Source organism: Leptinotarsa decemlineata, unplaced genomic scaffold, assembly GCF_025532065.1.
Source record: "Leptinotarsa decemlineata unplaced genomic scaffold, Ldec_3_MD MMD2_tig00000008_RagTag_RagTag, whole genome shotgun sequence".
Taxonomy (NCBI): domain Eukaryota; kingdom Metazoa; phylum Arthropoda; class Insecta; order Coleoptera; family Chrysomelidae; genus Leptinotarsa; species Leptinotarsa decemlineata.
Window position 1 is genome coordinate 6,269,137 of NW_027412537.1, and position 14,070 is coordinate 6,283,206.

A 14,070-nucleotide genomic window follows, 5' to 3' on the forward strand; every position below is an offset into this window, starting at 1 on the left:
TCTTCCTCTTCTTCTTATTCCGTCTTACGGTGTGTTTTCCATTGTATATAGTAGTGCACGAGAATTTGGCAATTAACCTTATATAATAGAGAAATGTCTACTATTGCATTTATTTTTTTTGTTGAAACAATTATTCATTTTGTAACAATTTCAATGTCTGAATCCTACACAAGTGACGACACTCAAACGATTCCTAAGAAATTGGTATTTTTAAAACATTCACAGATCTACGATTTGGTTGTCCCTCATTAGAATGAGTCGATTGTTTGGATCCTGTAAACTCGAGTTCATGTAACGATCACTAGCAAACATTCAACATATATAATACAGAAATTCAAATGTCAGAGGAGGCGGCTATTCATGAATCAAACACTCGTCATTCGCAACGTATACCTAGGTGACTTCACACCGAATGATTTCTAAGAAATTGGTATTCTAAAAAATGAGAATTGAAACTTTCTATGTTTGTATACCACTTGTATTTGTAACTAACGTTACTGCAGATTCGTCCCACAAGGACATTTTCAAACGAATACAATAAACTGAAATGATTTTTCACGACGATCTCTTACCACGTAGTAACGGCTATTCCATCAATTCAATTGGTATTTTTGAAAGATTCACACATTTGTAATTTGCTGACAAAACGAAACGGTTGAGGCTGACATTTGAATCTCTACTATTGATATGTATGAATGCCTATGAATTATTGTAGCATGAACTCGAGAAGATACAGATTTAAGGATCTGTTCGTAAGAACGGTCTGGTATTCTTGAAGCACTTGTCGTACTCAACATATGAGCAGATGAAGTCACAGCTAATGATTCCAGAAAAAATAATATTTTCAAACAATCGCGCATCTGCGATTTGATTGTTACACTCGCAAAAAGAGTTGGTTGAGTCTGACATTTGGGTGTCTGCATTAATATGAATGAATTACCTGCGAACTATCGAAGAATACGAGATTTGAGATATCATTCGTCGGAGTCAAGGTCCAATTGTCACGAGACATTTATCATTTAGACCCTAACAACTGTTTTTTTTTCATACTTCTCACCATATGATTCAAAGACAAAAAATCCAATGTTCTTGACTTCAAGAAACACTTTATTGTGAGATTTTTACTGGACTAGTGAAAATCTCACAATAAAGTGTTTCTTAAATACATTATGGATTTTCATCAAGTATCGGCCAATTTCATTACATGTTTTTGACTTCTCACAACAGGTCACTAATGTTATCATTAGTGGGGCATGCCGTTAACAACCGCAGAACGTAAAATATATTTTGAATTTTCTTTGTTTTGTGAATCAGTTTTTTTACATTTACTTGTTGAACATAATTTTGTGAACCTTTTTGTTCCTGGAGCAAAATTAAAATTTACAACTGTAAAGTACAACAATGTTGTAACATTAAAACGTTGGCTTGCATGCCGTAATGTAAAAATAACTGGAAAAAAGTGAATTAATAGACAGGTTAGTATACAGACTATAGTAAAAGAGTAGCGGTAGATTCAAACTGTAATGAAAGAAATTTAAAATAATTATGAATGAATGAATTTCAGATAAATATCCCAGTGAAATATGAATCAAATATAGATGGTAATGAAATAAATTTAATTGAATATAATAAATGAATATAATTAAATAAACGATTGAGGTTACATCTCATTCTAATCAATGGTAATTAACTATGAAAAATTTACTATTCATTTCATGAGCATACATATGAGTATTCATTTATTTTTTGCACTGTTAAATCCACTCTCCTCGAAGCATTTATCCATTTCTTACATCCAACCTCAATAATATGAGGTTTTATAAATGGTATAAAAACACGTTTTCTTCCGGATATCGATTATCCGACTTACAATTCACAAAACAGAAATGCTTTGTTGGCATTATACTAGCACAAAATAATTTTTTATATCAGATTTATTTTTTTAAATAATAAATCAATATTACGTAAATAACACTGTTTTACATGTGAATAGTTTATGTTTGTCCCTACTACTAGTGCTGCCTCTCGTGACACGTTCGTTGTACTATTCTCATGAAAAAAGCTCATTTCATGAATTTGTTTAGGAAACGACTCTGATGGAAACTGAACAATTTGAGAAAAATAAGAATAACGATGGTATGCCTCTAAAGTTTACCACTTTCATGTTAACATTCCTATTTTTTTACGCTGTAGTAGAACTCAAATTTCAAATAGTGATTTTTTTTGTGTGGTGTGAGCGAAACGAAAAGCGTCTACTTTATAAATTTGCCGTTTTTTTTCCTTTCCAAAAAATAAAAAATTATTTAAATAATTCAGTTATAAAAACATTCGTATTTCATTACCAAAAGAACTCAACTCCTCAGATTGATATGAGGAGAGTTGTGTACCTAGATAGCCTAACCACATTTGTCCTTCGGCATATACTTATTAGTAGAAATATCCGTTAAAAAATGTATTGCTGTCGCCCCCCCTTTAAACTACAACCCTCGAAAGTAGAAACTTGTGCGTGCTAAGGATTAACGAAGTCTTACCTTTCAACCTGCGATTCCCAGCACGAAAAATCACTATTAAATAGTGAAATATACGACGGACTTGTATAGTTTCCCCTTGTTAACTTTTAAACAGAAGAAGTCAAAGTCAGTCAAAACGTATGTAAGACGAATAACTTTTTGATAAGAATGGCGTGGGCGCTACTAATGGAAAGAAAGTAGAAGTGTTTACCCTTCACACCCGGGATATTCACAAATTTATTTTCTACATTATGAAATGTTCCTGTTGTAATTTCATTGCAAGCACTTCCTATTATATCCACTAGTTTAGAAATGAACAAAGGTCGTGTATCTTACACTTCAGATGTCACATATACCCTGGGCTCTGAGTTTTCAGCTGATGCTGATATTATGATTCAGACATAAGAGTTACCTCTTTATTATCACATGCTGGTTTGAAATTGCTAGATGACAATCATCAAAACCAGTGGATATGCAAATGTTGTCTCTTAGAATATGATCTGCTAGTTTACCTAATAGATTTTTCATGGGGATTTGTGAAATCTAAAATATATGTTACACAACCGCAGTCTGTCCCAGAGAATTTGTAAAAAAAGGTAATTATTAGAAGGAAGTCAATGGTAAACATTTATTGGAATATAAAACAACTATTTACTCTAAAATGGATTATCGGATTTAGATAGATAATTGGAATACCTATCAAGCAAGTGATCAAGACCATTTAAAAAGTTGTTAGCAAAGAATAATGCAACCCTATTGCCTTCCTTATCAAATAGAACTGAACATGATACTTTTTTACTTAAATTTTATCCAACTTTGATATCTTCTACCTTTTAAAAGTTAAGAGTTGAGCAACTATTTACTTCTGATTTGTATATACTTACTTTATAAACTCAAAACAACATGTCAAAATAGTATACAGGTAACTTGCATTGAAGTTCCTTGAAAACAACTGGTAAGTTAACCTTAGTAAAAAAAATAATAGTCTTTGAATCAGTAATATATTCCCATCACTCTATGTCCTGTGGGAGGGCTTGAGACGAACATACAAGTATTTTTTCAAGAAAGAATGAAATTGCAGAAAAATATTGCAACTTTATTATATATATATATATATATATATATATATATATCGGTTATTTGTACATTCAAAATTTGTATACAAAAATAGACGAAATACAACAGTGATATGCAAACATCATAAAGCTAACAGTCAATCTTTTCAATCCAAAACAGTTTTTAGTCCAAAAAATGCAAAAAAGCACATGGCATAGTTGTATAAATCCTGAGAAGGTATGTCAAAATAAGTCTCATCATCGTTCCTTACCAAAAAATGATTAAATGCATATGAAACACAAGCTGCAATACCAAAGTAATTTTGGTGTAAGAATGATAATACCCCAAGTGTTATACAGTTAGCTCCCAGAATTGTGTTCAATAAGTCATTACTCATGTTTCTGTTATCACAAATATATGTTATCAGTGGAAGTACAGATACTAAAGTATAGGCATATGCAATTTCTTTCATGTAGCCATACTGCAACAACTCTGTTGAAACGATACATGGAAGCGCCAGTAAGTCTTGTAATAAAGAGGTAAATTTGTAGAGTCCGTTTGAATTTCTTCCATAGGAGGGATTACCTGGAATATAAACAACTCATATGATGGGTAAAACCTATTTATAATAGGTCAAAGTTTGGCAGTCGATAAGCAGGTTCTTAATGCAGTATAGTCCTAAAATACATACCCCATCTCCATACTCCCAATAAGGAATTGACGATTATTGACCCGAAAGAGCATTGTGGAAAATACAGGCTATGATCATTTACTCCCAAATAGCAGTAAATTCCAGTTCCTGCCAAAATAATATGCGACAGTGCTGTAGAGTAGCTGGTGCTCATTGTTTCAAAGAAATTCCTCACACTCCATTAATAAATTTAGAATATTTCGTTACACGATTATAAATGGAAAAAACACTTAAATAATTTTTTGGGGATAATTCGTTGTTTTGAACATTGTTTATAAATTAAAAGTGACATCACTGACATTTGACATCTTTAAAAAAAAAGAGATTCTAAATCAGGGTTTCCACTAGGCTCTAGACCCTAAAGTCTGGTTTATATGATTTATTATAATTATGCCTATATATCATATATAGGCATAATTTTAAATTTATTGATGAATATGCTGTCATAGAAGATGACATCACTATTTTCAATTGCATTTATCAAACAAACATAATTTTTAATGCACAATCTTGAACTAGATAGACACTATAGACTATAGATAAAATTGGAACTTCCGGAGTAAAATGGTTGTTTTCGAAAAATGAGTTTATTGGAAGCATTTTTTACACACCAGAACCACAGGAGAGTAACTATAGTACTCTTCTTCTTGTGTGCCACAACTAGGTTTGTTTAGAATTTTGAACTGTAAAAAGTTCAACTGATGAAGCTTTTATATATTGATATATGTGGTGTTCGCCGAAAAAAGGTACATAGTGTACGAAAACAAGTTTTCGGGAAAAAAGCGTTTGAAGTTTCGCAGTGTACTACAATGTACACTTCTTCATTGGGGTGTAAGTTGATATAATTGGTTGGGTATCTGCGACGTCATTCCTTCAATCTGCGGTGACTATTCTCGTTTTAGTGTGGTGGTAGCTTCTGTTATCAAGTCTGTGATTGGACTACAATGCAGCTGATTGAAGTAACCTTTTCTGAAGTAACCTTTTCGTTTTTGGGTTAACCATCTCATCACCACAAATGTTTTCTTTCAGTTTCGTAATTTTCGTGAGAGCTTCATCGTGAATTGTGAATTTTCATGAATTATATTTAATTGAAATGAACACGATACGATTTTTGAAAAATCTCGAGGTTTTCGATAAAGAGTTCGAAATTGACAACGGGATATAGGATGCGGTATGTAATGAAGATGAATCTTCTGCAAATTCTGGTTTAAATATTACATCAAAAATGTGTGAAACGGAGTATGCTGACTTTGAGGAGAATTTGAATGATACACAACTGAATTGTTCTCGCATCAGCATCGTAGAACTTGAAAAATCTGCCGTACCTGTACCCGTACATTTTTTCAGGGAACGGTTCTGAACATACAATTACCAAATAGAGGTGTATATTTTTTTTTCGCAAGTTTGACGAAGTTCAAGTGAAAGAGTATGCTTTCAAGTGTCCGAAACCATCGTTAAGTCAAAACTCAATTTTTGACACACTGTGTATCTTTTTTTCGGCAAATACCACATATATAACCCTAATAAAATATTTTCGATTCTCCTCACAACAGGTACATACATCTATGAACACATAGACTGAATGAGAGAGGTTGAGTCTGAAATCGAATTATACCACAGTGTATTATGAAAACAGGAAATTATTTCGGTGAAGATTTCATTGATTGTTAGAGAAAGTGATGGTGGGTAAGTGGGTAAGTAAGTTAAAGAGCCCTTGCTGACCTTATAGAGTTATTTGATGAATGAATCATTTCAATGAGAAATTTATGAGACACTTTGCCGATAAATATGAATTGTAATAGTTATGAATGATGATTGAATATTGAAAAGGGACCAACTATTTTCTGGTAGGTTGAAAAATCTACGAAATGAAGTTCCAATTTAGGATTTGGAAATTATTTATTATCATTAAATGAATTATATATTCATGGAATTCTCTGCTCGAATAGACCAGTGTTTTAAATTGACCAATCTCTGAATTCACACCTGAACATATTAGATTTGACAAGTAGAATTGGGACATATGGCCTACTATGAATCCTATGGAAAACACTTTTTCCATGAAAGAATAAAAGTAGAGACTCTCGATTCGCGTTTCATCGGTATATAATACATCGAGAGAAAGTACTGTGGTGAATGGATATAACAGGGTCTGGTAGCAGCGCTGATGTAGATAAATGGGCTAGGTCTACCACATTTTGAATTCATCCACGGTGATTCCTTGCCCCTCAGAAATAACCGAGTTCTAATATTGAATTATTTCGTCTGAAGCGTTGAAATGAATTCACTTAAATATGAAATTGTTAGCAGAAACAATTGCATGAAATCATTTAAAAACTATTAACGTATAAGTAAACAGTAAACAACAAATTACCGAACAACTTCAGAAATACATAAATATTTGAAAAACCATTTTTGTTCGAGAAAAATTGTTATTCCTAATTTGAGTTCTACAAACAATTCTAGTTTGTAGCACTACCAAATTTCTAGGAGTCAAGTAAGTAATATTTTTAAAACCATTTTTGTTCGAGAAAAGTTGTTATACCTAATTTGATATAGGATGCGGTATGTAATGAAGATGAATCTTCTGCAAATTCTGGTTTAAATATTACATCAAAAATGTGTGAAACGGAGTATGCTGACTTTGAGGAGAATTTGAATGATACACAACTGAATTGTTCTCGCATCAGCATCGTAGAACTTGAAAAATCTGCCGTACCTGTACCCGTACATTTTTTCAGGGAACGGTTCTGAACATACAATTACCAAATAGAGGTGTATATTTTTTTTTCGCAAGTTTGACGAAGTTCAAGTGAAAGAGTATGCTTTCAAGTGTCCGAAACCATCGTTAAGTCAAAACTCAATTTTTGACACACTGTGTATCTTTTTTTCGGCAAATACCACATATATAACCCTAATAAAATATTTTCGATTCTCCTCACAACAGGTACATACATCTATGAACACATAGACTGAATGAGAGAGGTTGAGTCTGAAATCGAATTATACCACAGTGTATTATGAAAACAGGAAATTATTTCGGTGAAGATTTCATTGATTGTTAGAGAAAGTGATGGTGGGTAAGTGGGTAAGTAAGTTAAAGAGCCCTTGCTGACCTTATAGAGTTATTTGATGAATGAATCATTTCAATGAGAAATTTATGAGACACTTTGCCGATAAATATGAATTGTAATAGTTATGAATGATGATTGAATATTGAAAAGGGACCAACTATTTTCTGGTAGGTTGAAAAATCTACGAAATGAAGTTCCAATTTAGGATTTGGAAATTATTTATTATCATTAAATGAATTATATATTCATGGAATTCTCTGCTCGAGAATTCGAATTCGAATTGACCAATCTCTGAATTCACACCTGAACATATTAGATTTGACAAGTAGAATTGGGACATATGGCCTACTATGAATCCTATGGAAAACACTTTTTCCATGAAAGAATAAAAGTAGAGACTCTCGATTCGCGTTTCATCGGTATATAATACATCGAGAGAAAGTACTGTGGTGAATGGATATAACAGGGTCTGGTAGCAGCGCTGATGTAGATAAATGGGCTAGGTCTACCACATTTTGAATTCATCCACGGTGATTCCTTGCCCCTCAGAAATAACCGAGTTCTAATATTGAATTATTTCGTCTGAAGCGTTGAAATGAATTCACTTAAATATGAAATTGTTAGCAGAAACAATTGCATGAAATCATTTAAAAACTATTAACGTATAAGTAAACAGTAAACAACAAATTACCGAACAACTTCAGAAATACATAAATATTTGAAAAACCATTTTTGTTCGAGAAAAATTGTTATTCCTAATTTGAGTTCTACAAACAATTCTAGTTTGTAGCACTACCAAATTTCTAGGAGTCAAGTAAGTAATATTTTTAAAACCATTTTTGTTCGAGAAAAGTTGTTATACCTAATTTGAGTTCTACAAACGATTCTAGTTTGTAACACTAGAAAATTTCTAGAAGCCAAATAAGTTTATTCATCAATATTTGATGTGCATTCATAAGCACATGTGCAATGATTGCGCATTAGACATCGCCTCTCCATCTGTGACAAAGAGTAGAGTTACTCTATGATATCGTTAACGATGGGTGGTCATGGCAACGTCGGAAAACCGTTTTGTGTCAATGTCAAAACTTGTTTGAAATTGGAATTTGTGAAGTTCGTTAAGTTAAAAATTTACTATCAAAATGTTTGCTGCTACAAAATTTACTCCTACACCAAGGAAATTGAGAAGAGAAAAAACTACGTTGTCTTCAAGTTCCGAATCAGAAAAAGAACCAGTCCACGTTTATTGTCGGTTACGACCTCTCATAAAAGGCTCTGAACCAGCAATGAAACTACTGTCTCCCCAGGAAGTTTCTGTAATATCTGAATACAAAGGAATAAAAAAAGAAATACGTTACAGGTTCAAGCATATATTTACATCTTATTCCACCCAGAAAGAAATTTTTGATCATCTAGCTTATCCTCTACTGGAAGATTTGCTTAAGGGCAAAAACGGTCTCTTATTCACTTATGGCGTTACAGGATCAGGAAAAACGTACACTCTTACTGGTGATGAAAATAATCCTGGGATATTGCCGAGATGTATTTATACCATATTCAACACTATAGGTGAGCTACAAGCTCCGAAATTTATTATAAAGTCTGACAGAATGAACGGTTTTGAAATACAGACAGAGGAAGACGCTGCACAAGATAGATTGGCAGAAAATCGAACTGTAGGAAAAACCCCCAAGAATAACAGAAAATTAAATGTGGATAAAGTTGATTTCTGCAATGAAGGCACGAAAATTCCTCTTGTCAATGAAAATAACATATATGCTGTATTCATAACATATATTGAAATTTATAATAATAACGTCTATGATTTGCTGGATGAGTCTCAGAGTGGTAAAACTTTACAAAACAAAATATTACGAGAGGACAGTCAGAGGAACATGTACGTAAATGGAGTTACAGAAGTAGAAGTTAAGAGTTCCCAAGAGGCTTTTGAGGTGTTTAGTGCAGGCCAGAAGAGAAAAAAAATGGCATACACTAATTTGAACGCAGAGTCAAGTCGAAGCCACTCCATATTCACAATAAGAATAGTACAGTTGGAGCAAATAACATTTAATAGTGATGGAAAACCTATTATCCCTGAGAAAAATTTGCTTACTGTGGCTCAGTTGAGTCTGGTTGACTTGGCAGGATCCGAGAGGACAAGTAGGACACAAAACACTGGTGCAAGGTAAGCCTATGAAGTGTTAGGTAAATAGTATAAATGCAAAACATTTTTGGAGGGATTAAGTCTAAATCTGACCAAAATTTCGCCAGATATAAGCAGTTGAAAATTTATTTACAAATATTTTTTATTTTTTACATCTTGCCAAAATTGCACCTATAGGTATGGCTGAGATTTGACATGAGTAAGTCTTTTGGGATGAATTTTGTGGAATAATGATATTTGCAATTATTGAGCAAAATGTATTGTCAAATCCTAAATTTTATGACCTTCCAAATAGAACATCATCTATCGATTTTGTCAACCCCAATTTGATACCCAAGAAATTACATTATTTTCAAAAAGCGTTTTTTGCAAATTTTTAAATACAGATATGTATAAATCTTCATGATTTATGTTTGCTTTTACCCAAAAAATACCTGCACAGTTTTAACCACATGTTTATCATTCTGTAAAAACCTCAATTTCAATGGTGCTGCCCTCTTAATTTGTCATTAAAAACATTTTCTTATTTCTACATAGCCTTTTTTTTGAAGGCACAGGGATCTTATTTCAAGATTTAAGAGAAATTTCAGAAATTGACTTTTTGAAATCATTTTCTTGTTTTAGCATAATCAATAAGAAAGATGTTATTATTTTCACAGTTCAGATAGTGAACATAAATGGGTCTGTATTTCATTAAATGTAATGTGCAGGGACATATATAGCACAGCTTGATACAAACACTATCTAATATATATATTTTTCATGTAGGTTGAAAGAAGCTAGTTGTATAAATAACTCCTTAATGAGTTTGAGAACGTGTCTGGAAATCCTTCGGGAGAACCAGCGGTCAAAGATAAACAAAGTTGTCCCATACAGAGACAGCAGACTTACTTACCTTTTCAAAAACTACTTTGAAGGTGAAGGTAATGTGCAGATGATAGTATGTGTAAATCCTTCCTTCAGTGATCTAGAGGAAAACTTGCATGTGATGAAATTTGCTGAAATGTCACAGGATGTTAAAATAGTGAAACCAACACCAAAGCAAACTTCTGTTAATATCAAAAAAACTATTACAAAAAGAATTGCTACGCCTGCCAAAGTGAATACACGAGCTCTTTTCTCTGTTATGCCAGAGCTTCCATGGGTGAAATTTAACTTTGATGATATCGATGAATGTGGAACAACTATTGACAGTGTAATAAAGGCCTTGAAACTAACTAAGCCAAAAGTTAAAGAATTGAACACCGAAATAAAAAACTCTAGTTCCGATTTTCGAAAAAAACTTGTTGATATACAACATGATTGTTTGAAGAATGAACAGGATGCTAATAGATACAAAGGACAGTTTCATGTGTATAAACAAAAAAACAACATGCTTCTCAGTAAAATAACCAATTTAGAAACAATAAACAGTAATCTGGAAGCTAAAAATGAAGAATTTCAGGATGTCATCAGATCTCTCCATAATACTATCAATGAAAAAGATTTGAAACTGAACCAAAACATCCTGGAAAAAGAGAAAGTGAAGCAAAAAATTGCACTAGCAAGCGAGAAGATGAGCCAAGAGTTGGACTCAAAATTGAAAAAACAGAGGGATCATATAAATGCCGCATGGAAAGCTAAAGAAATTCAACTTCAAAAGGTTAGAGAAGCACTACAAACTGAAGTCATTGTTGATCCTGCAGAACTAGAAATGGAGAATATTCCTCCGCAGACACCCAAAACGCCTTCCTCTGAATACTCTCGTAGAATTGTAAATGGTTGTAACTCTAGGCGTAGAAGATCTCGATCTGCAGATGAGGTAAGATTTTTAAATATTATTTTTGATATTGGGGAAGAAAGGTTTTTGGCTTTTCACTTCTCCATCTGGTTAATTTTGAACTTGATTGCTTCATTTTTTTATATCAATATGGAGAAGCAGAAGACCAAAAATACTGTCTCTGTAAGTCTTACATCTGCTGTTGGTTAGGGTAACGCTTGTCTGATGTGTGAAAAGTGTTTTCAATAAATTGATTTTATGCCAGACGTTCAAAATTTTACTTGTTAAGTATCTACAAGGTGCTTCATGAATAATCTGTGTCTAATTATTTCAATTCATTACTAATATTCCAATGCTGGAGGAATAAATCATTCTCGTATGCTGCGAGTTAGCCACATTTATATATGATTTTTTTCATAAACTACACTTTATGATTTGATCTTCACAAACTTTTATTTTCAAAAAATATATCACGTGTTTCGCAATCACAGTAGCTTTTTCGTAGTGAATGACATGACACATTGAAAGTTAATTCTATTATATACTCTAAATTTTATATACCCCACGTAATCGTAAGTGAGAGATACCTATTCAGGTACTTCTTGGCTCATAATTACCTAGACCTACTACTCAACTTTTATATATCTAAAGTACCTCCTCAAATTATGATCACCTATAGCATACTATATCAATTCTACATCAACAAAACAATGTATGCTTCTGAGAAAACATGTTCAGTAATAGTGATCTATTTAATCCAATCGGTTATTCAGTAAAATGTTGGAATATTTGAGTTTATTAATGTCCATTGCTTCTAAATGATTAAGCTTTAAATCTTTATTTTCTATGTATGAAATTTCAAAATCTCCGTTGAAGACATAATTTTCTTCTAAAAGATGGTTTGAATATGTTGAACTTGTTTTCTCACTTACATAGTTCGTATGATGTTCTTGGATGCGATTCCTTAAATGTTCTGCCAGTGTGACCAATATATACCTTAGGACAAGTTCCACAATTTAATTTATATACTCCTAATTTGTCGAATATTGATGTTTTGTCTTTATTATTTTCAACTAACTTTCCCAATGTATTACCTCTTCTAGATGCAATTACAATATCTTGTTGGATAGAACAAAATCGCACCCTTTAGATAAGATATATATATATATATATATATATAGTAGTAGAAATTAGACAAAAATAATCTTCTTTATCCTATATTCTATACTAGTACTATGTTGCTGTATCGCTGCTGTTCCAATGTTTTGACAGAATCAGGATCAACGAACTTAGGCGTGCGCAGCGTTATAGAACAGTACTTTCAAAAAATTGTTCTACCGCGCCATCTAGTGGCGAGTTACAGAAAAATTGATAGCCTAAAAACCTTCTCTATGAAAAATTACTTATACAAGTCTAAAAAAAATGTCAAAATTTTTACAGTTTGGTAGAAGCGAATGGTCACTGTACTCAAAATTACCTGTACAAAATTCTTATGAGTTACTCTATCTATATTATAAAATGATATGTATGTAATCTGAACTCAGTTGTTAGAAAACACATCTCGTCTTTTTGAAAAATCAAATGTCACTTTTTGACAGTTGTTTCAATCTTCTCGGAGAACGTTCATGCTTTTTTTCAAATTTTGGAAATAATAAAATGTCCCGTTATAAATAATTTTTTGTTTGAGCTATTTTAAAAATAATCTTCAGGTTTGATATATTTTCACACAAAAAAATCTATCAGAGAATCGGCTCAAGGTAAATCAGATGTGGAGAGAGCAGTGTCACTGATCATTATTATTATCTCTAGATATAGGCAGCTATTTCTGTACTCATTATTATAGTGATAGTGTTTTCTTTGCATAACATAAGCTCAGCCCAATATTACTGGGAAAATTTTATGTTGACTTTTTACATGGTTGAACCTCATAGGATATCTTCTACTTTATCTTTGTAACATTTGTATAAGTGTATAATTGGTATATACAATAATCATAGTTTTTATCGACCTTTTTTTGGGGGTATTTTCACCTTTCACAATCTGAAAAATATAAGTATGTATCTGTATACATTCTTAGTTTTTTTTTATAGGCAAAATCAATAAATACAAGTTATAAATAGAACATTTGTGTGAATTATTTTTGGATTTGCAGAGTAACTTATCCTCAGCTTGCTCTTTCTATACCGGTTTAAAATTCTCCATTACAATTTTCAATGGAAGGTGAAAATACCAAAAAAAAAAGTCGATAAAAACTTTAATTTCCTTCAAAAAAATTATATTCGTTCAATAAAATAATCATTTTTATTTCAAGAGTTTCAATAATTATTTCAGGTTTGGTTGGAACACAATTCGATCAAACCAGTACCTTTGGGAACAGTCATGCAACCCTCAATGAAAAAACGGAAATCGGTGTCCAAGCTGACGAAGGCTACCGATGTTACCAATCCCAAACAAACAAAATATTGTTTATTGGCACAAGATCAAGATACGGATGGGGAAGTTGAAACAAAGTTGTACAAAGCTGACATAGTACCTACCTGCGGAGGTGGGGCCCAAGTAATTTTCAATGACGTTGAAAAACTCACGCAACAATCTCCTACGGCAGAACATTGAAGATTTTCTCTTTGTCCAATTTTAAATGTACATATTTATTGTAGGTTTTAAAAATTTTTATAAAAATTGTTTATAGGTCTTGGTACTTAATACATTTTGGGTTTCCAGTGATTCCAGTATTTATGTTTCTGTGTTGTAGGCTTAAATAAATAGTTGAATAGTTCGCTGTAGTTTATTTTTCGTAATAATTTCTGACATTTATT

At 32.3% G+C, this 14,070-nt stretch overlaps 2 protein-coding genes across 2 annotated transcripts; one reads left to right on the forward strand and one right to left on the reverse strand.

The window, feature by feature from the left end:
* Positions 1-3,628: 3,628 nt before the first annotated feature.
* On the reverse strand, positions 3,629-4,559 carry LOC111505761 (uncharacterized). Its single transcript, XM_023160625.2, has 2 exons — positions 4,258-4,559; positions 3,629-4,151 (listed from the first exon to the last, which is right to left on the reverse strand). The coding sequence occupies exons 1-2, from the start codon at positions 4,409-4,411 to the stop codon at positions 3,733-3,735; spliced, it is 573 nt and encodes a 190-aa protein (XP_023016393.1). The 5' UTR covers positions 4,412-4,559; the 3' UTR covers positions 3,629-3,732.
* Positions 4,560-8,382: 3,823 nt separating this feature from the next.
* Positions 8,383-14,030, forward strand: pav (kinesin family member pavarotti). The gene is made up of 3 exons (XM_023160626.2): positions 8,383-9,516; positions 10,264-11,296; positions 13,586-14,030. The coding sequence occupies exons 1-3, from the start codon at positions 8,474-8,476 to the stop codon at positions 13,865-13,867; spliced, it is 2,358 nt and encodes a 785-aa protein (XP_023016394.2). The 5' UTR covers positions 8,383-8,473; the 3' UTR covers positions 13,868-14,030.
* The last annotated feature ends 40 nt before the right edge of the window (positions 14,031-14,070 follow it).